This window comes from Artemia sp. Qi Xiang Cuo, chromosome 10, assembly GCF_049724085.1.
Source record: "Artemia sp. Qi Xiang Cuo chromosome 10, ASM4972408v1, whole genome shotgun sequence".
Classification (NCBI taxonomy): Eukaryota; Metazoa; Arthropoda; class Branchiopoda; order Anostraca; family Artemiidae; genus Artemia; species Artemia sp. Qi Xiang Cuo.
In genome coordinates this window covers 27,796,552-27,818,850 of record NC_142803.1, presented here as the reverse complement: position 1 = coordinate 27,818,850, position 22,299 = coordinate 27,796,552, and the positions used below count along the sequence as shown (strand labels likewise).

The 22,299-nt window shown below is 36.8% G+C and overlaps 1 protein-coding gene across 1 annotated transcript in view; it reads right to left on the bottom strand.

The window, feature by feature from the left end:
- Positions 1–22,299, bottom strand: part of LOC148947629 (uncharacterized) — a 91,333-nt gene that overhangs the window by 5,837 nt on the left and 63,197 nt on the right. The window contains exons 6-10 of the mRNA XM_089095963.1: positions 17,390–17,580; positions 10,477–10,573; positions 5,523–5,650; positions 3,952–4,124; positions 1,943–2,097 (exon numbers count right to left, since the gene is read on the bottom strand). Coding sequence (XP_088952089.1) covers positions 1,943–2,097; positions 3,952–4,124; positions 5,523–5,650; positions 10,477–10,573; positions 17,390–17,580 — 744 coding nt within the window. The remainder of the gene's footprint in view (positions 1–1,942; positions 2,098–3,951; positions 4,125–5,522; positions 5,651–10,476; positions 10,574–17,389; positions 17,581–22,299) is intronic.

The window sequence follows — 22,299 nt, the reverse complement described above, 5'->3', positions numbered from 1 at the left end:
AACTTTAATAAATCAAATAATTTTAACATTTTGATTACTAAATATCAGTATATGTATATTAAACTGACAATGCACATTCATTTAGTAGTTTATTTGTAACCGATCGTAAAGCCGGCATGGATCATTTTTAGTAAAGTTGTTGAATCTTGAAAGAAAAAAATTGTTTTTTTTCAGTAAAGTGCAAATTTTGTTCTGGTCTTGGGAAGGCATATGGGTTTTGCGCCCAACTTATGTTAATTTCTGCTCGTTTTGAGATTAACTCGGTTATCTATTGTAATTTCTGTTAATTTTTGGTTTCATTTATTTATCGATGCTGATTTGTGGTAATTTAAAGCTTGGTAGATTATTTTATTATATGTTGGCGAATTTTTTGTTTAGTCGAGTTCTTTACTTTTCTTCGAAAAACTCGTTTTGTGGAATAAGTTTTTTTTAATTTAATCTTGAAAAGAACCAGTTTCTTTTGCTGGAGACAAATCATCCAAAGACACAAAGTAATAAGAAAAAAGGTCATTTTTTTTCTTAGACTTTACAAAGATTGCACCACAAACTTGTTAAATAAAACATTATTTGTATTATTGTATATTTGTACATTGTATAATTGAATTTGTCTAACTTTTTTATTTTAATTTATGTTCGTTTTGGGTTTCATTTATTTATCGATGCTGATTTGTGGTAGTTTCGAGCTTGGTAGATTGTTTGATTTTATTTTTGCTCATTTTTGTTTAATGGAGTTCTTTAATTTTCTTTGAAAAACCTATTTTGTAGAAAATGTTTTTTTTAATTAATTTCTGTTTATTTTATATTGACATAGTCTTTTGAGGGAAAAAGAAAATAACACTTTAAATATTTTCATTTTGTAAGACTTTATAGTTTGGCCTGCTATTTGTATGCAGGAGAAAAATTATCAGCAATTTTTAACAACATACACCATTTTAAAAATCTGGACACAAATAGTACTGTTTAACTTAGTTTCATACCTTTTCTAGTTGACCTGAAATGGAAAACTTGGTACCATTCGTAAAAAAATCTGTTTACTTTCTTTGATAGCTTTGATACAATTACACTATTTTGATTTGGTTAAATTTTAAGAGCAGAAGTAGCCTCAAAAGTTTGAACATAATACCCTCAGTCGTTCTTGGGATACTGCTGAGATGCCTTATTGGGAATTACTTACAAACCCTTACCCTGAGGGTTGTGGGGGAGTGTCCTCCTCAAAAACATATTTTCTATCTGGAAATCAACTACGCTGAACAAAATGGCTATCTCAAAATTTTGATTGGATGTGTTTGGGGGAATGGTGGGCATGGGGGGGGGGGCTAGTTGCTCTCCAATCATTTACGACTATTAAAAAGGGCACTAGCCACTCCTAATTCCAATCTAATGAGACCATTTCGAAGTTTCTACGACAACTCCTTCGATACGAAGTGCCCGGGTATGGAGAAAAAAACAAAAAACAACACAGTGTGCCCACATCGTTCTTTACTTAGGCAGTGCTAGTGCGCTGCCTATGATTTTCAATTTTGTTTTAAAAAAAGTCTCAGATCATGGTTGCAGGATAAGCTGCAACCTAGTAAAGAACTAAGTTCAGTCTAGAGTAACCGCAAATTTTAAAGTACATTTTGAAAAAAAAGAAAACTGTGTAATGAGTAAGAATCACTATTTGAAGCTGCTTACTGCCCTCTATTAACGTCGCGTGAGCAGCTGATGAGGGAAAAGGTGAGCAGAATAACATCACCGGTGCCAAAAAACTTTTTTTCAGCTGGATTTTGTCCTTCACGTCATACCTTTTTTTTGTCATATTTGTATTTCTTAGGCAGTGTAATAAATTAAATTGAAAACGAGGATTGTAATAAGCCTACAAACTACAGATGTAAAATTATATAGAAAAACTTTTTCACTGAAGTTCACAAGGACTTAATTAGAATAGCTGATACCAGCGTACCTCCTTCCGTTCTGATTCCAACAGATAAAGGCTTATTAATAGTTAAATTCTCCGATTGGCTAATTTCTTCCCCATCGAGAGGTAGAATAGAGCTTCCAATTGTTGTTTCGTCTCCACTGAAGTCCAAACCTTCAGGAGTGACTGGAGTGTCAGTTCTGGAAAAAAAGAACTTCAGATGAAATGTAAATAGCAAATTATATCCTATTATATTTTGTGGAGGACTTTAGCCTCTTTTTTTCTCTTAACTCGGTGAATATTGAAAAAGACTTTGTAGTTTTTATAAAATTTTAAAATCCAATTTAAAGTAGCTAAAATATATGCAAACTTTGACAAATCTTGTAGTTTGGTAAATCAGTAACTTTGGTATAATATCATTACCATAAAATAAGTACTTTCATGGTTGCAGCAGTAGCTAAAACCTAGTAAAGGACGAACCATGGCCTATAGTAACCAAAAACTAAAAAATGGGTTTAAAAAAACTGGCAAGTGATAAAAATTGACATTTCTATCTGATTCAGGAAAGGTAATTATTATCTAGATTACTCTGAATAGTAAAATTTTGTTTCGAAAACAAAGTTAAGGGAATTTCGAAAATAGCCTGAAATCCCTGAAAGATGGTGTAGGATCAAAATCCTGGAAGTAACAAAGTAAAGTCTAATTTGTATGTTGTAATCGAAGAGTGGGAACGCAATTTCTGTTTGGTTATATACTTCCATGAATTTTAATACCTTAGAGGAAGGAGGATATAGACCTTAGCACAGGACACTCCAATTCACTTTACTAAAAAAACCTTCCTATTATAGAAGCAAAAAAGAGCAATTTCTCACTTAATATATTCAAAACAGAAACTTGAAATAAGTATCTGAGGTACATATTAGACTTTAAAATGGGACACGTAAAAAAAGAATACAAAAAAACTATTGGGTCAATAAGAGTATGTCTCGAAAGGGGAAAGCTGGGAATTTGGTGCACTTGCCATATAAACATGCGTATAAATTTAACATATCTAACACCACAGAAAATTCCTGTTTGAGATCAAAGGTCCTAAAAGTATAATTACAATAATTCATGTTTTACTATTCTAATTTTAAGGCTGTTGTCGAATTTCTTTCTTTTTTTCGGTGTTTTACCTATTCGTCAGCCTATTGGAATTTTAAATATAGAAAAAAAGCAATTGCTTAAGATCTTTAAACGACAAGATGCATTGTGTTTCTAACAATTATCTGTATAACACATGGGCCGTTGTATTTTGTAGGAGATGGTAGTGTTGCCAGATGACGCTGAATTGCATAAATTGTTTTATCATATACAGATAATTGTTTTGACTGCGCCATATTCCAGATGGCGCTATTCGCATAAATTCTTCAGATCGAAGCACATTTCAAAGAAGAGAAATTTGGAATATTCTTTTCCAAAAATTTGGAAAAGAAGAAAAATTTGGAATATTACAACTTGGTATCAATGCACAATTGGAGCTATTGGAAGGAAACAGTAATAAATTCTGAAAATAACCTTAAAAAATTCTAAATAATTTATATCATTCCTAAAAGCGCTTCACTTTACTTTACCCCTCCCCCCTAATGTGCAAATATATTGTCCAAGTTGTATATTTCACACGCATTTTTCCGGGTATTAAGTAGAAATAAGAAGGACACGTGGCAAAATGTATGGGAAATATAAAATTTAAGCTTTATATTTTAAATAGGGGGGGGGGGGTAAAGTAAAGAGAAGCGCTTTTAGGAATGACATAAGTGAGTATCTTAAGATTTTTAAAATTTATTTTCAAAAGTTTATAGCGTTTCCTTCTCAATATTCGCAATTGTGTATTAATACCTACAGCTTCAGTATATTTCCACTACAGAAATAGTTTTACAAACAGTAGTTTTAAAAACAATGTGTTTTAAAACAATTCCCCAATTTTATGGTCACACTATATTATACCAAGCATCTTTTAAAACCATTTACATTAAATGTACCTTTTTAAATGGACAATTTTACAAGATACTTACAATGTGTTATCTTGAGGTAATGTTATACATGGAGACTCCTTACTAGGATCGCTTATTCCATATGGATTTTCTGCCTTTACTCGAAACTTGTATTCAGACCCAGGAAGTAAATCTGACAATGTTCCTTCTAATTGTCGAAAACTTCCACCTCTTAACCATATATTCCATCCTCTCTAGAAAATGAGCACATCATAAATATAAAAAATGTAATACTTATAAGCATAAATATAATGTTATATATTAAATTATACATTAGAAATTATATATTAAATCGTATGTTGTGAAAATGAGTAACAAATTTATAGTAAAACTTTCAAAGAGCAAAAAGGAAGACTATGTTTGGGGACTTTCTCCTCAATCACTCACCCGGTCCGTGAATTTCCAAAACAATGTTATTAGAATAATTGATCAAATTAGCAGTCGTGTCAGGTTTTGTTAAGTTGAAAATACTTCCAGTGGCTGATATATGTGATTTTTTCAGATATTTTCATGTATAATTGTATTGGAGGCCATTCCACCATTTTTTTAGGTTTGTTCACATATATTAATGATGTTAATAACCATGGTACAAGGTCAAAAAATAAAATTTATGTTAATAATTTGGTGCGTCTCTATAAGGGCTGTCTCTGGTTTAAAGAGGGTCCGAATTAGTGAACCTTATGGGTGAGGAAATTAAAATAGTTGGGATGTGATTGATTCTAAGGCTCTTGAAAAAGGATTTTTTTTTAAAGATTTCGAGAATTAATTTTGAATGGTTTTAAATTGAGTAAACCCTGAACTAAATTAAGATTAATATTTTTTTCTTGATTTTTAATTCTTGTTTACTGCGTTTAAGGAAAGAGTTGAGGGTCGAGTATTTTGATAATGGCAGCAGGGTATATCCTGCTGCTGTTTGTTTTTTTTAAGCCCTTCTGAACTGAACAGTTTTTTATGTTTTTGTCGATTTTTTTGTCCCTCCATCCTGCATATAAATTTCAAATGTTTTTCAACGAAACAAATTTGTGTTTCCAGAGAGTAAACATAATGGAGTCCCCCCGCCAAAAAAAGAACAATTTCTTAATCATCTTAGTTTCATTTCATCTAATCATAAGACTTTCTGCGTTGATTCTGAGTTGCTCGTATGTTTCTGCATTATTTATTAGGATAATGAAATATTCGCCGCAGTAATGCTCTCAAGAAAAGTACCAATAATTGGTATCGATCCATTTTACATTACTAATGCTAAATGAACTACTTTAGCAACTATAAAAAGTACAGAACAGTTATAAAGGCTCCATTGCGTCGTATATGATATCCTTAGCCACCAGAAATACTCGGACACCCCAACTTGGATGTCCCTAAGATCCCAGGACTAAAAATGATCAGAGATCTGCAAACAGTTGAACAACGCTAGTATATATAATATAATACAGCTAAAACTAAAGCGATCTAATAAGTATATGAAGGTAATTTTTCCAAAGGCTGTATAATACATTTTAAAATTACTACAAAGGTATTGCCAGTGAGTCGACTTCCTGGACTTACCAAAATATTATTTTAATTGCGTTAAGTTGTGTAAAACCAAAACTTACCCTATAATACTCCACAATGTATGAGCTAATCTTGCAGCCACCATCGTCTTCTGGAGGATTCCAGCTTAATCTTATTGATTTAGACAGTACTTCATTGACTGACACAGGACCAGGCGGGGATGGACGGTCTAAAATGAAAATAGCGCTCTAACTCTTTCATAAAATAAATTAAAACGATTTTTTTTTAACTGAAAGTAAGAAGCGACATTAAAACTTAAAACGAACAGAAATTATTCCGAATAAGAAAGGGTTGTCCCCTCCTAAACGCCTCGCTCTTTACGCTAAAGCTTTCTATTGTTTTAAGAAATTAAGTTGTGAGAAAGATTCTAACTTTAGTGTAAAGAGCGAAGCGTTGAGGAGGGGACAGTCCCTTTCATATACGGAATAATTTCTGTTCGTTTTAAGTTTTAATGTTGCTCCTTACTTTCGGTTAAAAAACTTCTTTTTTTTATTTAATTTTTGAACGTTTTTGAATTAATGCAGGTTTTGATTTTGGCTCACCATACATGAATAATTAAAATTAAATTTGCATAATAATTTTACTTTTATTCGGTTAAATAGCTTTCTCGAAAGTTGTTTAATTTTATTTGCGAACGTTTTTATTAGTAATAAATATACATAAGTTACGAATTAACTTACGTAACGAACTTCTAAACTAATATATTTTTAATACGTATATTAGGGGGTTCACCCCCTAGTCAATACCTCGCTCTTTACGCTAAAGCTTGAATTTTTGTTCCAATTCTTTAAAAATGACCCCTTAATCACAAAGGCAGTTAATTAGAATAAATAGCTCTTATGAAAGTACTAAAAAAATCTTTGGCTTAAAGAGCGAGGTATTGACTAGGAGGCAAACCCAATCATATACTAATATTTTTGTTCGTTTTAAGTTTTGATGTTGCTCCTTACTTTCAGTTGAAAAACTTGTTTTTTTTAAATTTAATTTCTGATCGTTTTTTTAAATAATGCTGGGAAATCCGACCCCCCTTCATAGTAATGTCCCTTCCCTCACGAAAACTTCCTCAATGGAAAGATCCTCCCGCATAACCCCGGACCCCTCCCCCCACTACCAGAAAAAATCCCCCCTGAAAACGTCTGTATACTTCCCAATAACCAATACTATATGTAAACATTGGGTAAAGTTCATAAATTTCAGCCCTCCCCCCGAGGACCTTGGGGGATTAAGTCATCCTAAAAGACATATTTATTATATTTTCGACCATGTTGAACAAAATGGCTTTAGAAGTGCTTAGAACAACTTTAGAAGTGCTAAAATATTTCGATCATTTGTATAGTAAACTGAAGTCCAAGAAAATTCTAAGTATACGAACTTACATTTCTTAAACCTGACGTTGTCATATTATTTGCTACCAACTAAAGAAGTACCTTCACATTTAAGTTCAACTACAACAACATTAAAATTGTTAATATTTTTTCCTAGAAATATTTTTTGCAGTTTTTCTGGAATGCAGGTCGGTAGAAAGAGGGAACGATGGTATCCTAGCCTTGGCAAATTTGGTGTAGGGAAAGAAAACAGTAATGGTCACCGAATGCTGCAATTTTGTAGGTATAAAAATCTATTTATAGCCAATCCAGTATTTGGTCATAAAATCGCCCATATGTTAACACGGTATTCACATGAGGGTAAGACAGCTAACCTTGTTGATTATGTTATTGTGAGCAGAAGATTGACAAAATCAATACAAGATACTAGGGTATATAAGAATGCTGTTATTGATGTCAAAAGTAGACCACCATATAGTAGTGCCTAGGGATAATTTAAAGCTGAAATTTAGGAAAGGTAACTACCTTCCAGGAAGTTATGATGTTGGTACAATCCAGGATGACAATTTGAGAAAAAACTTTCCAGGAACTGTTGAGTATTAAACTAGAAAGTTTAAATTTTGACAGTTTAGAAGATGGATGGAATGACTAGGAAAATAGTGTGTGAAGTCGCTGATAGTGTCTTAGGGAAGAAAGTTTGAAACACAGCAAGGAATATTATTTAAAATGATTTATGTTTAATAAGGAAGAGGAGGGGGCCTGTGCAAGAATTATTTGAAAGATAGATGATACGAAAATAAGAAGAATGTAAAGAAAGTGGAGAAAACACAAAAACATGAACCAAGGAGCTGTAAAGTCAAGGCCATGTATAAAATTGCCGAGGATCTGGAAGATGCAGCTAGACGGCATTATAGGAAAATACTTTATTGGCCTATTATTAAACTGAGAGGGAATAGTCAATCTGGACTTGTCCCAGTTAAAACTAAAAACGGGGCCAAAATAGGTGATAGGGAAAGAGTTAAAGAGGGATCGGCAGAACATTTTGAAAATGTGCTAAGCCATGATAGAGTTAAAGGAAAAGATATAGAAAAGAATGAAAAAGTTTGTCACACTTTGGATGTGAAGGAAGATTTAAATTTTGAGGAAGAATTAATGACAGTACTAAAAGAATTAAAATAATAAGGCCCCAAGTGCTGATAGTTTAGTACACGTCTACACGAGCTTCTTAAATATGATGGTTACGAGGTTGGAGATAAGTTACTGAAGATTATGAACATGATTTTTGAAAAGCGGGAAGTGCCTGGTGATTTTAAGATAAATCTACAGTAATTAAACCCCTCTATAAGAAAGGGGATAAGAGTGAGTGTAGTAATAATAGAGGCATTAGCCTGGTTTCTGTAAGAAGCAAATTGTAGACTTAGAGATGCTCTAGGTAAATTCTTAAGAGAAGAACAGTGTGGCTTTAGGAAAAGTAGAGAATGCGTCGAACAAATTTTCACTCTTAGACTAATAACTGAGAAGTGCCTGAGTCACCAAACCCCATTAGTCCTATAGATTAGTCCTATAGTCCTCTAGTTTATAGATTATTAGCAAGCATTTTCTCCTCACTATCTCGCTCTTCATATTAAAGTTTTTAGTACCCTTAAAAAAGCACCTAGCTGTTCTAATTAAACGACCTTTGTGTTTCAGGAGTTGTTTTTAAGGAATTGGGACCAAAATCCAAACTATAGCATATAGAGAAAGGTAAAGAGGATGGGAAAACCCTCCTTATATACGTAATAATTTCTGTTCGTTTCAAGTTGGAATGTTGCTCCTTACTTTCAGTTGAAAAAACTTGTTTTTTATGTAATTTCTGGTCATTTTTAAATAATGCCGAGAAATCTGTCTCTCCCTCCAAGAAAAATACCTCCTTCCACGGAAAGACCCTCTAGACAATTCAATCCCGATGTAATCTTACCCCGGAAAATTACCCTTAACATCTCCACATTTAAAATTGATTCGGCATAGAGAAAGTAAGACAAATAAAAAGAATTTCCCACAGGAGTTCTAGAAAATTTCCCCAGTGTAAAATTTCCTCGGAAAATCCCCCCCCCCCCAGAAGCTTCCAACTGAATGGAAAATTCTCTCCGTGGAAAATTCCCCAATATTTTTGTAGAGTTTCGGTTACTATGAGAGCCAACATTAGAATACTGGAAGCTACAGTAACGAAAGTGGTCAAATATGGTTCTGAAGCGTGGGCATTCCGAAAAGCAGAGCAAGATTTGCTAGATATTTTCCAGATAAATTTATTATGGATTGTTTTGGACACCCGACTGACTGGTCGTACCTTAAACAGTAAGCTGTACGAAAATGTTGTTCAATCCCAATTCCTAGGGCTATAATTAAAGAGAGAAAGGTTGAGATGGCTAGGGTGCGTTCTGCGTGTAAAGGATGACAGAATGTCTATGATTGTCTTTTTCGGCTAACCGTCTAGGGCCAAACGAAGAGCAAGTCGTCCCTGAGAGGGGTGAGGGGAAGCCGAAAGGTAAGATTTAAGGGATATGATGATTTCCTGGGACGATGTAAAGAGAGAGGCTTTGAATAGATTAGGATGGAAGAGGAGCGTGGGTAGTTGTGTTTGCCTCAAGCGGCTTGGAGCTACAGTGATTTGTTAGTAGTGGTAGTTCAGGAATTCTTCTGGAGTTCTGGTTTACATTGCCACCTTACATTGCCAGCAAGTTCTATCATACCTATGAAATCTTTAGTAATAAGTAATCACCAAAAATCATCAATAAGCTGCAGCATTAATCTTCTTAGATTAGAGCTAAATCTTTCCAAGACATTATGGATAATTGATTCTTGTTTGACTTTTATTCTGTCATTTCGGCTGTTTATTTCCAACTTTTTCAACCGTCTACTTTTTATCAACTGCTTTTTAGCCATCTACCTTTTTTCTACTGCTTTTTCAACCTTCTGCATTTTCAACCATCTGCTTTTTTTTAGCCATATCTAGTGTAAATTTGAATTTCAGGTTGAAGTACTTCAACCTACCCCCTCCGTACACCAATGGGCAGTCCTCCTCATATAAGAAATAAATTATGTTCGTTTTAAGTTACAATGTTGCTCCTTCTAGACAAGAGTTAAGATTAAAAACAAATTCCAGTTTCCTTTACGACATTTAAGTTTAAAATTAATTTTTTCTGAGGAGCGATCAATAGTTTAACTTTAAGGATTTTTTTTTTATCATGGTGGGTTATGTTTTGCTATTTATATTACAATTGTTTACATGAAAGCCGTTAACGAATAGTCTTTTTCTAAGTTGAAGCTATGTAACGCTTAGGACTGCATGTTGGCTGAATGGTAGGTTTGTTAAGACCTTTTGTAATGTACTTTGTTAGATTCTGTCGTATCGTACACTTTGTGAAATAATGAAGTCCTAGACATAGCCTAGCCGTATAGGCTCTTTTTAAGACTACAACAATCTCTTCAACTCAAATATGTGTGTGCATTACAATACACGTATATCGACCAGTGTCACCAATTAGGTGGAGGGCAAAAAGGCCTTAAGCTGAAAATAGTTGAATTGATTGAATAAATTCGACAGTGATATTACAATTAAAAACATCGTATATTTTATATTGAGACTGAATGAGTTCTATTGACAGTTCAGTTGTGAAGAGTAATTCATTACCTGTAATCGTAACAAGTATAGCTTGTGAATCATCCCCAATTGGGCTGGAAAGTCGCACGACATATTCACCTCTATCCAAGCGCTTCACATTTGTTATCTATAAAAATAAACAGACATAAAAATAAAGCGCAAAGAAGATGAGATATAAAAAAAATGAATAGACATGAAATAAAAAAAGGAAAGAAGATAAAAAAATTTTCCCCCTAAGTTTTTCACGTTCGGAGATTTACATCCCGGATTTTCTAGACTTGGTAATTGTAATTCTAAACTCTCCATTTAAATCCACAAAATTAAAAACAAACTTATTAATTTCTTTTTGAAAAGTTTCAGGGCCTTTTGTTTTTCAGAACAGTCCAATAAAATCTCTTTTACCGTTAATTTTATTTTTACTCTTTGCTTTAGGTAACGTCCTACAAGAAGTTAAAATAGTAGAAATTATATCGGAAGGACTTGGGTTTGAAACTGCTAATACCATCAAATACGTCCAGTGGAACCGGACTTTTTTTCAAACAAGAATTATGAAGAAAATAGATTTACAAAATATTAAACAAGGTTCAGCGACCGATGGAAAAAAACCGAAAAGGTATGTTATTACTTAGAATCAAGTAACTATAAAGGTATATTAAGAAATCCTTCCAGAAAGACAGCTAACCAATTTTCTTCGGAAAGGGTATGTGAAATTTCCTTAGTCATATTGGTGTCTCTTGTCAAACACGCATATACATGGAAAAAACATTTAGAAATTCATTTCAAAGATAAAGTTTGCAATGGTAAAAGGTGATATAAGTGCTTAGCGATTAAAGCTAATCATAGGCAGCGCAATAGCGCTACCTAAGTAAAGAACGATGTTGGCACAATGTATTATTATTTTTTTACGGGGGGGGGGGGGGTAAACCAGGGCACTTCGTATCGAAGGAGTTGTCGTAGAAACTTCGAAAAGAGCTCATTCGATTGGAAATTAGAAGGGTTTGTGCCCTTTTTAATAGCCGAAAGTGATTGCAAGACAACTAACACTCCTTCCACGCCAACTAACACTCCTTCACAATTTTGAGATAGCCAGTTTGTTTAACGTAGTTTAAAGATCTGGAAATTATGTCTTTGAGGAGGGTACTCCCCCCACAGCCCTCAGGGCAAGGGTTGTAATTTATGCCCTGGGGGCATATAAGGTTTTTATAGAAATTGTTGTCGTAGAAACTTCAGAAAGGGGTCATTCTATTGGAAATTAAAAGGGCTAGTGCCCTTTTTAATGTCGAGAGTGATTGGAGGGTAACTAACCCCCCTCTCACGCCCAACATTTCCCCAAACACATCCAATCAAAATTTTAAGATAGCCATTTTGGTCAACGTAGTTGAAAGTTCTGGAAATTATGCCTTTGAGGAAGACAAACCCCCCACACCCCTCAGGGCAAGGGTTGTAAGTTATGCCCTGGGGGGATATAAAATTTTTATAGATAGCATTGTCGTAGAAACTTCAAAAAGAACTCATTCAATTGGAAGTTGAAAGGTCTAGTGCCCTTTTTACTAGTCGAGAGTAATTGGAGGGAAACTATCCCCCCCCTCACGCCCACCATTTCCTCAAACACACCCAATCAAAATTTTGAAATAGCAATTTTGTTTAACATAGTTGAAAGTTCTGGAAATTATGTCTTTGAGGATGCCAACCCCCCACAGCCCTCAGGGTAAGGGTTGTACGTTCTATGCCCAAGGGGCATATAAGGCTTTTATAGAAAGGGTCGTCGTAGAAACTTCAAAAAGGGCTCATCCGATTGGGAATTGAAAGGGCTAGTGCACTTTTTAATAGTAGAAAGTGATTGGAGGTCAACTAGCCCCCCTCTTACGCCCATAATTTCCAATTACACATCCAATCAAAATTTCGAGATAGCCAGTTTGTTCAACGTAGTTAAAAGATCTGGAAATTATGTCTTTGAGGAGGACATCAAAATTTTAAGATAGCCATTTCGTTCAACGTATTTGAAAGTTCTGGAATTATGTCTTTGAGGATGACAAACCCCCCACACCCCTGAGGGCAAGGGTTGTAAGTTTTTTCCTGGGGTATATAAGATTTTTATAGATAGCATTGTCATAGAAACTTCAAAAAAGGCTCATTCGGTTGAAAATTGAATGGGCTAGTGCAGTTTTTAATAGCAGAAAGTGATTGGAGGGCAACTAATCTCCCTCTCATGCCCACCATTTCCTCAAACACATCCAATCATAATTTTGAGATAGCCATTTAGTTCAGCGTAATTTAAAGTTTTGGAAATTTGACTTTTAAGGATAATGTCCCCACCTTCCCCTAGCCCTCGGGGCACGGGCTTTAAGTTTAGCCCTGGAGGCATATAAGGTTCTTATTAAAAGTGTTGTTGTAGAAACTTTAAAAAGGGCTCATTCGATTGGAAATTGAAATGGCTAATGCCCTTTTTAACAGTCGAATGTGATTGGAGGGTATCTAAACCCCCTGTCACGCCAACCATTTCCCCAAGCATATCCAAATAAAATTTTGAGATAGCCATTTTGTTCAACGTAGTTGAAAGTTCTGGAAATGGTATTTTTGAGGATGAAAACCCCCCACATCCCCCAGAAAAAAGGTTATAAGTTATGCCCTGGGGTAATATATTGTTCTTATAGATAGCGTTGTCGTAAAAATTTCAGAAAGGGCCCACTCGATTGGAAATTGAAAGGGCTAGTGCCCTTTTTAAAAGTCGAAAGTGATTTTTAGGGCAAATAACTCCCCTCTCACGCCCACCATTTCCTCAAAAACATTCAGCCGTTTTTTTTTAATTTAAAATTCTTTTAAATGTTTTTATTTTTGTAACTTTAAGAAATCAAAATAAATTAAGATTTTAAGGAATAAATATCAGCATATGTATATTAAATTTACAATACACATTTTTTTTCAGTAAAGTACAAATTACATTCTGGCTTTTAAAAAGCACAGAGTTTTAGAACCCTACTCATATAAATTTCTGCTCGTTTCGAGTTTGAATCTGTTATTTACTTTAATTACTGTTTGTTTTGGGTTGAATTTATTTATTGATACTGATTTGTGGTATGTGGTAATTCTCTTTGTGCTATGTGATGGCTATGTTTTGCTTGTTTAATGTTAGTTTTTCAAAGGAGAATTCCCTTTTTGTTTTGTATTGCCATGGCCCTAGGGCTTTTAGTGCAATAAAACTTACTTACTTACTTAATTACTATATCTGCCCAGCAAACAAAGGTGGTAACAGAGATCAGGCAGACAATTAACGACCAATTAGTATTGCCACTGCTTTTGGCAAAATACTGGAATGCTAAGTCAACTCTGCAGTGTTTCAACATCTGACTCAAGGAAAGCTGTCGCCGCCATACCAGCATGGTTTCCATTCTGATCGATTAGTTTAGACCAACCTCATTGATGCCTATTAATATTCATCGAACTTACACACAATGGCATTCCATTAAACATAATTTTGCTGGACTTTGCAAAAGCATTCAATAAGGTATGCTACAAGATACTCCATATAAAGCTAGAAACTATTGGTATTAATGCAGAAGCTGTTGCCTGGGCAATATGTTTCCTTTACAATAGAAAACAAGTAGTAAAAGTGTTCGGGGAAAGTAGGCACACAGTTGTCTCTAATGATGTGGAAGTGAGATATGGAGTGTCTCAAGGCACTGTCCTTGGACCATTTTTTTCAAATTTTCATTAATGAAACGTATTCTGACATTAATGAACACATCTTATAACATCAAAACAAAATAAACCTTTATACGGACGATTCATAGGTAATGGGTTCAGTCGGAAGTCCAGATAAAAATAAACCATTCAAGCAGACTTGGACTCATTTGCTTACTGGGTGGAGACTTGGAAGCTGGAGTTCAATGTCCAAAAATGTAAAGTAATCACTTTAGTAAAAAAAAAAAAATCAAGACACGAATACTCAATGGAGTCAGTGGACAGAACAGGGCAGCCTAGTGTCAGTAGGCATGTGGAAGAAGACCTGGGTCTTTTAGTTGTTGAAGAGTTAAAGTCTAGTTTACATGCTCAGACTGCTGCTGCAAGACTAGTAAGACTCTTGATATATTTAAGAGAGCTTTCAGTAGTCGTTCTCTCTCAGTTGTTCCAAAGCCTTTTAAACGTTTAATTTGGTCAAAGGTGGAGTATGGTATGTGCATTGCCAACCGGATTACCCAACCAAGAAACCTTATAATCAGTTCGGAGGCGTGTAACTAAATGTATCAGAATTCATTGTGACATCCCTTACCTCTCTCGCCTTGAAAAATTGAGCTTACACCCACTAGCTTACTGCCAAAAGCCGTTCTGGCTAAGTGGACGCGCGCTGGGCTGAGAATCCGAGAATTCGGGTTCGATCCCTGGTGTGGTCAGTTTCTTAGTTTGGGACGCGGGTCAGTGGTGTGACCCTGTAAGCTTAGCCAGAGTCAACCCAGCTCTAAATGGGTACCTGGAGAAATCTGGGGAAGGTAAAACAGGAAGGATTTGCGAAAGCATAGGTTGGCTGGCCCCCAGCCCCCCATTGCACTTCCTGGCTGAAGGGCCACGAAACGGAGATCAGCACCGCCGGTTTGGACCTTAAGGGTCTAGTGCCGCATCCTTTACCTTTACCTTTACTGCCAAAAGAGAAGGGATGTGATTATGATATTCAAGCTGCTCAGCCATGAAAAGCTAGTCTCTAATAGAAAAATTACCAGTATCTGCTTCTTTCCCTCTGTCATTTCTCAGCAAAATTCGATACCTTGAAAGAGAACTCAAGTTACACTTAAAGGTGAGAACATGAATGAATGAATTCCACTGGATAATCCTTCAAGAACAAGAGGATATGATAAAAAAAATCGAGGTTGTGCCAAATCGTGCCAAATCGAGGTTGCGTAGCATATTCTTTTCCAATCGGTTGGTGTGTGTATGGAACTCATTAGAATAAATTATAGTCTATACTGCCAGTATTGTCATTCAAATCGTCAGTTGACAAAAGATGGTGCAACAGGCCCTGGAGATTATTTTGTGACTCACCTGATCAGTCAGCCCACTATCTTCACTGACCGGTGACTACAGGATCATCCTATCGCTGGCAAGTGCTGATATCAGGTAATTTAAGGTAACTAGAGCTAATGAGGTATCTTTTATAGTAATGATTTTTTTCCAAATAAATACCAAGGTGGAGCTTGATTAGAACATCTATTAGGAAGAAACATACCTTTAGAGCGACTAGTGGATAACCTACTAATATAAGACTAAATATATTGTTTTATACCTTATAAGTTTTTAACATTCATAACAACTAGAAACTATTTAAAAGCCTGGTCAATCATGTCAAATTTTATCCTTCTTTTTCTAAAATCGCTCAAGAGCCATACAGCACCAGAAGAAGATGGCCTACCATCAGAGCTCTATAAAGCAAGTACATCCTTGGTCAGCACACTCACGGACCTCCCCAAGAAGATTTGGAAGAGCGAGTATGTCCCCCAAGATTGGAGGGATATAACTATCATCCCAGTACTCAAGAAGGGTGACAGGAGCGACTGCAAAAACTATCGAGGCATCTCGCTCATGGACATGGCCGGAAAGATTTTCGCCATCGTCGTCGTAAACAGATTTAGAGCCAAAAGAGAGCAAAGAACTAGGAAAAATGAAGCTGGCTTCCACACAGGAATGGGATGCGTGGAGCACATTTTCTCACTTCGGACCCTCCTACCCCAGCGCTCTATCCACAACTGAGAAACCACTGCTATCTTTTTGGATTTTATAGCGGCATTCGACTCGGTGCTTCGCCCGCTACTATGGAAAATCATGCTGAAAGATGGAGCCCCACCGAGGCTGGTGAGTTTGATGAAAACATACTATGAGAACATCCACGTGTACGGGAAGCTCACTGAGCTCTTCGAAATCGCATACGACGTGGGACAAGGCTGCCCTAGCTTCCCCGATCCTCTTCAACTACATAATTGGCTGGGTCTTCATAAATTCCATACGTTCGGAAGACGGGATTGAGCTGACCACCAATGCGAAGCTAGGGGACCTTAAATACGCAGACGATGGCGCACTCCTCGCTGAATTAAGCGCCCATGCCATGGACATGTTGCGGAGAGTGGCAAATACTGCTAGCCTGACAGGCCTGGCCATCAGTGTCCCCATAACCAAGCACCTTTCCACAGATAGAAATTCGTCAGTCTCCATAAACGGACAACAGCTTAAGCAGGTAGAACACTTCAGATACATCGGGTTACTGATTAATATCAAGGGTGGGGCCTCGTTCAAAATCAAGACCAGAATAAGTAAGGCATGGAACACCTTTGGCCAACTGCGTAAGCCATTATGATCCGGAAGAGAAATCAGCCTGAAGACCAAACTTCGAGTCTATGTGGCGCGTACTCGCTCTATCTTGCTGTATGGATGCAAAACCTAAGCACTAAGGGCAGGGGAAGAATGCTCACTCAACATCTTGGACCGAACGTGCCGAACAGCCATCTGCAACCTCAAACTAAGCCAAAGGATAAGCAATGAGCAACTAATGCAAATGTGAAATCAGAAGCATTCATTATCCACTATCCTCAAGAGCAGAAGGCTCAGATGGCATAGGTACGTTATGCGACACCCGAGTGAGTACCTGACCCGTCAGTCCCTTGAATTTAAGCCCCTCCCCCACTGGAAGAAAAAATAAGATGGCCAAACTAAATCTTAGCATGCCAAAATGAAGGAAGACATCGAGTCTTTGGGAGGTTTTAGGAAATACGGACGCAATTGGGATAAATCGGGTTTGGAAATCCTCCACCCCCAAACAGAAGACCGAAGTCAGTGGCAGAATATGGTCCATCATATCCTCAGTGCCAAGTTGGGCTGAACAACCCTATGCCTCGCCACAAGCACAAGTCAGTAAGTATTATTTAGCAGCAAAAAGTGTTATACTAAAAGGACTTTGTACCTTTAACGTGCTTGACTGGCTGCTAGTTTCAATTTCGACTCTTCCTCCGGATTGAAGTAAAGTCCCTTCATGATACCAAGTGACATCTGGCGCAGGTTTTCCCGTATAAGACACTCGAAGTCGCAAAGTTGCTTTTGCTTCAAAAATGACGCCTTCTTCCAGTTGACGTGAAAGGACAGCTCTAGGTGGTGCTAAAAAAAAAGAAAAAGGAAACTAAATTTACAGTACTTATTTTAACAGTAAAGTTTCATCTTTTTTGAAATGGCTCACGCACACAGCTAGATGTGCTCAGATCTCAGAAAAGGTGATGCGTCGATATTTCTTTAGCAAAGAGTGCAGGAGGCAGATTTTAGGTTATTTTCTACATGAAAATTGTTACTAATATTAACAAGTTAAAGAAAAGACTCTAGGCTTACACCATTTCTGGACGCTTACCTTTACACGTGTGATTAATACATGAAACTAATCATAAGACGTCCAATGTCTCCATTGAAATTTCAAAGAAAAGAATCAAGTAAAAAAAAAAAATCAGAAAAAGAAAGGCTCTTGAATTAATTTCCTTTTTTGCAGGGACAAAATCATAGCTCCTCGTAAATATAATCGAAATTCTTATGATTCTGATTTCTGGCCACTGTAGTAGAATCGCTAGGGGGAATATTATCAATGAATAATATCAAAGATTTTTTTGATCATCCAGTAAACTAGTTTAACTTAGCTGAGGGCTACAGTTACCAGCAAACAATTTTTGAATTAAGAATCCTTGAATCTATTGGATCTTTAATATCCTTCAAAAGTTTTGGAATTGTAATATCAAGGAGACAAGTCTATTTACTTACTATGCCAGGCCTTAGATCACACTACCAATCCCTATATTTTTGCTAGGCAGTAAAAAGCTTATTAGTTGAGGATGTTTAAGCTTTCGTTACAGGTAGTGGAGGCCCTGAGGTTTCTATGACAGCCCACCCTTGCTTTCTATGACAGCCCTACCCCTTTTCCCATAGGATTCAAGCGCATGCCCTCTGACGTCACACCCTCGCACCTGTGCAATGCGGTCAGCTGTTTCTGGATAGCAAGATTCCCACCCTTTCATATTGAACTTGAGTTCAACTTCAAGTTCAATATGGGTTTAAATTCAAAAAAATACACTTAACTCAATTCCTTGTGTATTGATACATGTTTGGACCCGTAATAATTTACGGGTCCGTAATAATTACGGACCCGTAATGTTTGGACCCGTATGCATGTTTGGATCCGTAATAATTGCACACTCTAAATACAGCGTGGCCTCCTGTCCTCTCCAATTTCCACCCCGAACTGCCATCAAATAACAATAAATTTAACACAACTTCTCCTCCGTTCACATCCCTTGAAGTATCAAACTAAAATACAATAAATAATAATAATATCAAAAAATTCTAAACATAACAATAATAAAATAAATCTAGTAAATAAATGTTTAATCTTTTAAATGTTTTTTTTACATTCTTTTTAAAGGGGCCGAGGGACCTATATGATTTAAGCTCTTGCGGAAGTGTATTCCAGTCCCTAGCACATGCAATTCTAGGAGGAAATTCCGACCTAGCTGTCGGTGTCGGGGGTATGTAAATGTCTGATGAAGATCGTGTATTTAAACTATGGATTTTGATTCTATTGTGAATAAGCCTTTAAATGGTGATGGTAGTGTTCCTGAAAAATATTTAAAACAAAAAACGGTGCAAGATAGTCTGTAAAGTGATGCCAGTGATAGTCTGTTTGGTGCTGGGCCTAAAATTTAAAATGCTTTGTTGTGAAGTGAGTTTAGTCTCTGTAAATGTGTCTCGAAATTTGATTGTCAAACTGTAGAACAATATTGAATGTGAGGCTTGATAACTGCATTGTAAATCAGGATCAGTATTTTTTTAGGGAATTGGTTACTGAGTTTTGTCAAAATTCCACGGTTCCTTGAAAGCTTCGTCTCGACACTTGCTATGTGGTGTCTGAACGAGAAGTTTTGTCGATTAAAAGCCGAAGGTATCGAACATGTCCTTTTTCTGGTCTCTTGATAAGTCCGCGAGAGGTATCAATGCTAATCACATCAGGAGTCAGCGAATCTATACGTGAAAAAAATAAAACACTCGATTTGTCAATGTTGATGACTAGACGATTTGCGTCCATCCACAGGTACGTTTCTTGAAGAGTGTCCTGTAGCTTCGTTTTGAGAGACTTGATGTTCCATTCTGAGCTTGCCATAAGTGAATCATCCGCAAATGCCGTTAGTTCGTCCTCGGCTTCTACTATAAACCACGGCGTCGTTTGTGGGTGATATAGTTTGCAGCATTAAGGGATAAGACTTGCAGGAGTCAGTACTTGCTGAAGATCATTTACGTGAACAAGAAACAATACCGGTCCCAATTTAGAGCCCTGTGGCAACCCGCCACACCTCAGGAGACATTTGCTCTCAAGATATTAATAAAAATAAAACGAAAATGTATCGTTTCTTTACGTGGGTTATTAGATTTCACACTATCACAACAATACACCCTCCCCCTCCAAAATGCGAAACCGAAGGAATAAGGTTGATATTAGATGCAAATTTAAGATATTTTCTGAGCTTTTAAGGAAAATATCCATTTCTTTGAGCATCTGTTAGATTTTCACCTCTTCCATGGGAAAAATTCCTTAATGTCTCTACCCTAACTTTTAAGCTGTAGTTCACCCCATAATGATATTGCATGAGCCCCCCCCCCCCCTAACCCTGAAAACACATCTCCACCAAGACATTTTTCAGGCATTTCCTAATAAAAAGTATGTCTTTAAATCTCGTGATTCAAGTGTGTGTGTGTGTGTGTGTGTGTGTGTGTGTGTGTGTGTGTGTGTGTGTGTGTGTGTGTGTGTGTGTGTGTGTGTGTGTGTGTGTGTGTGTGTGTGTGTGTGTGTGTGTGTGTGTGTGTGTGTGTGTGTGTGTGTGTGTGTGTGTGTGTGTGTGTGTGTGTGTGTGTGTGTGTGTGTGTGTGTGTGTGTGTGTGTGTGTGTGTGTGTGTGTGTGTGTGTGTGTGTGTGTGTGTGTGTGTGTGTGTGTGTGTGTGTGTGTGTGTGTGTGTGTGTGTGTGTGTGTGTGTGTGTGTGTGTGTGTGTGTGTGTGTGTGTGTGTGTGTGTGTGTGTGTGTGTGTGTGTGTGTGTGTGTGTGTGTGTGTGTGTGTGTGTGTGTGTGTGTGTGTGTGTGTGTGTGTGTGTGTGTGTGTGTGTGTGTGTGTGTGTGTGTGTGTGTGTGTGTGTGTGTGTGTGTGTGTGTGTGTGTGTGTGTGTGTGTGTGTGTGTGTCTGTGTGTGTGTGTGTGTGTGTGTGTGTGTGTGTGTGTGTGTCTGTCTGTTTTTGAGTGCGTGTTTTTTTGTTTGTGTGTTTTTTTTGCGTAGTGTTTTTTGTGTTTTTGTGTGTGTGTTTTGTGTTTTTGTCCTGTGTGTGTTTTTTCTGCGTGTTTTTTTTGTGTTTTTGTGCGTGTGTTTTGTGTTTTTGTCCCGTGTGTGTTTTGTGTGTTTGTTTTTTTTGTGTGTGTGTGTGTGTGTGCATTTTTGTGTGAACGTGTTTGTATTTTTGTGTGTTTCAAAACCCTAGAAAGCCGCTTACAATGATGATGACGGGTACTGTCGGGGTGCTAGAGAGTAGTTATAGCGTCGTAATGTGGTGTGAGTTGCTTGTAGAAACCCAAATGAATGAGTTGAAGTATAATTTTTAACAAGAAATGTCTAAAAAGTGTTTTGGAGGAGATGAGGTGATGACAGAGGACTGCTAGAGAGTAGTTATAGTGTGGTACTGTCGTGTGAATTGCATGCAAAAAGCTGAATGAATGAGTTGAAATAAAAAATTTTAACAAAAAATTACTTAAAAGTGTTTTGGGGGAGATGGGGTGACGATAGAGGGGTGCTACAGAGTAGTTATAGTATCATACTGTGGTGTAAATTACTTGTAAAAACCCGAATAAATGACTTGAAATGTAATTTTTAACGAGAAATGTCTGAAAAATGTTTTGGGGGAGAAGGGGTGATGACAGAGGGGTGTCTTAGGGTAGTCATAGTGTCGTACTGTGGGCTGAATATCTTGTGAAAACCCGAATGAATGACTTGAAATATAACTTTGGCTAGAAATTTCTGAAAAGTTTTTTTAGGGTGATGGGGTGATGACAGAGGGGTGTCTTAGAGTTGTTATAGTGTCGTACTGTGAGCTGAATTGCTTGCGAAAACCCGAATGAATGACATGAAATAAAATAACAAGAAATGTCAGAAAAGTGTTTTAGGGGTGATGGGAACGATGACAAAGGGGTGTCTTAGAGTAGTTATAGTGTGGTTCTGTGGGCGGAATTGCTTGCAGAAACCCGAATGAATGACTTGAAAATGCAATTTTTAAAATGAAATGTCTGAAAAATGTTTTTTGGGAGATGGGCTATGACAAAGGAGTGCTAGAGAGTAGTTATTGTGTGGTACTCAGGTGTGAATTTGTGGCAAAACTCCGAATAAATGAGTTGAAAAGAAAATTTTTAACAAGAAATGTCTCAAAACTATTTTGGGGGAGATATGGTGATGGAAGAGGGGTGTCTTAGAATAATTATAATGCTGTACTATGGTGTGAATTGCCTGCGAAAACCCGAATGAATGACTTGAAAATAAAAATTTTAACGCGAAATGACTGAAAAGTTTTTTGGGGAAGATAGGGCGATGACAGAGGTATGCCACAGGGGCAGTAATAGTGTAACATTGTGAGGTGAATTGCTTAGAGTATCAAACACTAGTAAAGAAATGGAGGGGGGGGGCTTCTCTGTTTTCAAAAATATGGTGTTTATTGCGACTCCAGAAGTTAATTTTCGGGGCAAAATAGGCTAAAAATGTCCTAGAGGGTGATGGCTGATGGCATGTGGAGGGTTGGTGCTAGTGTGAAA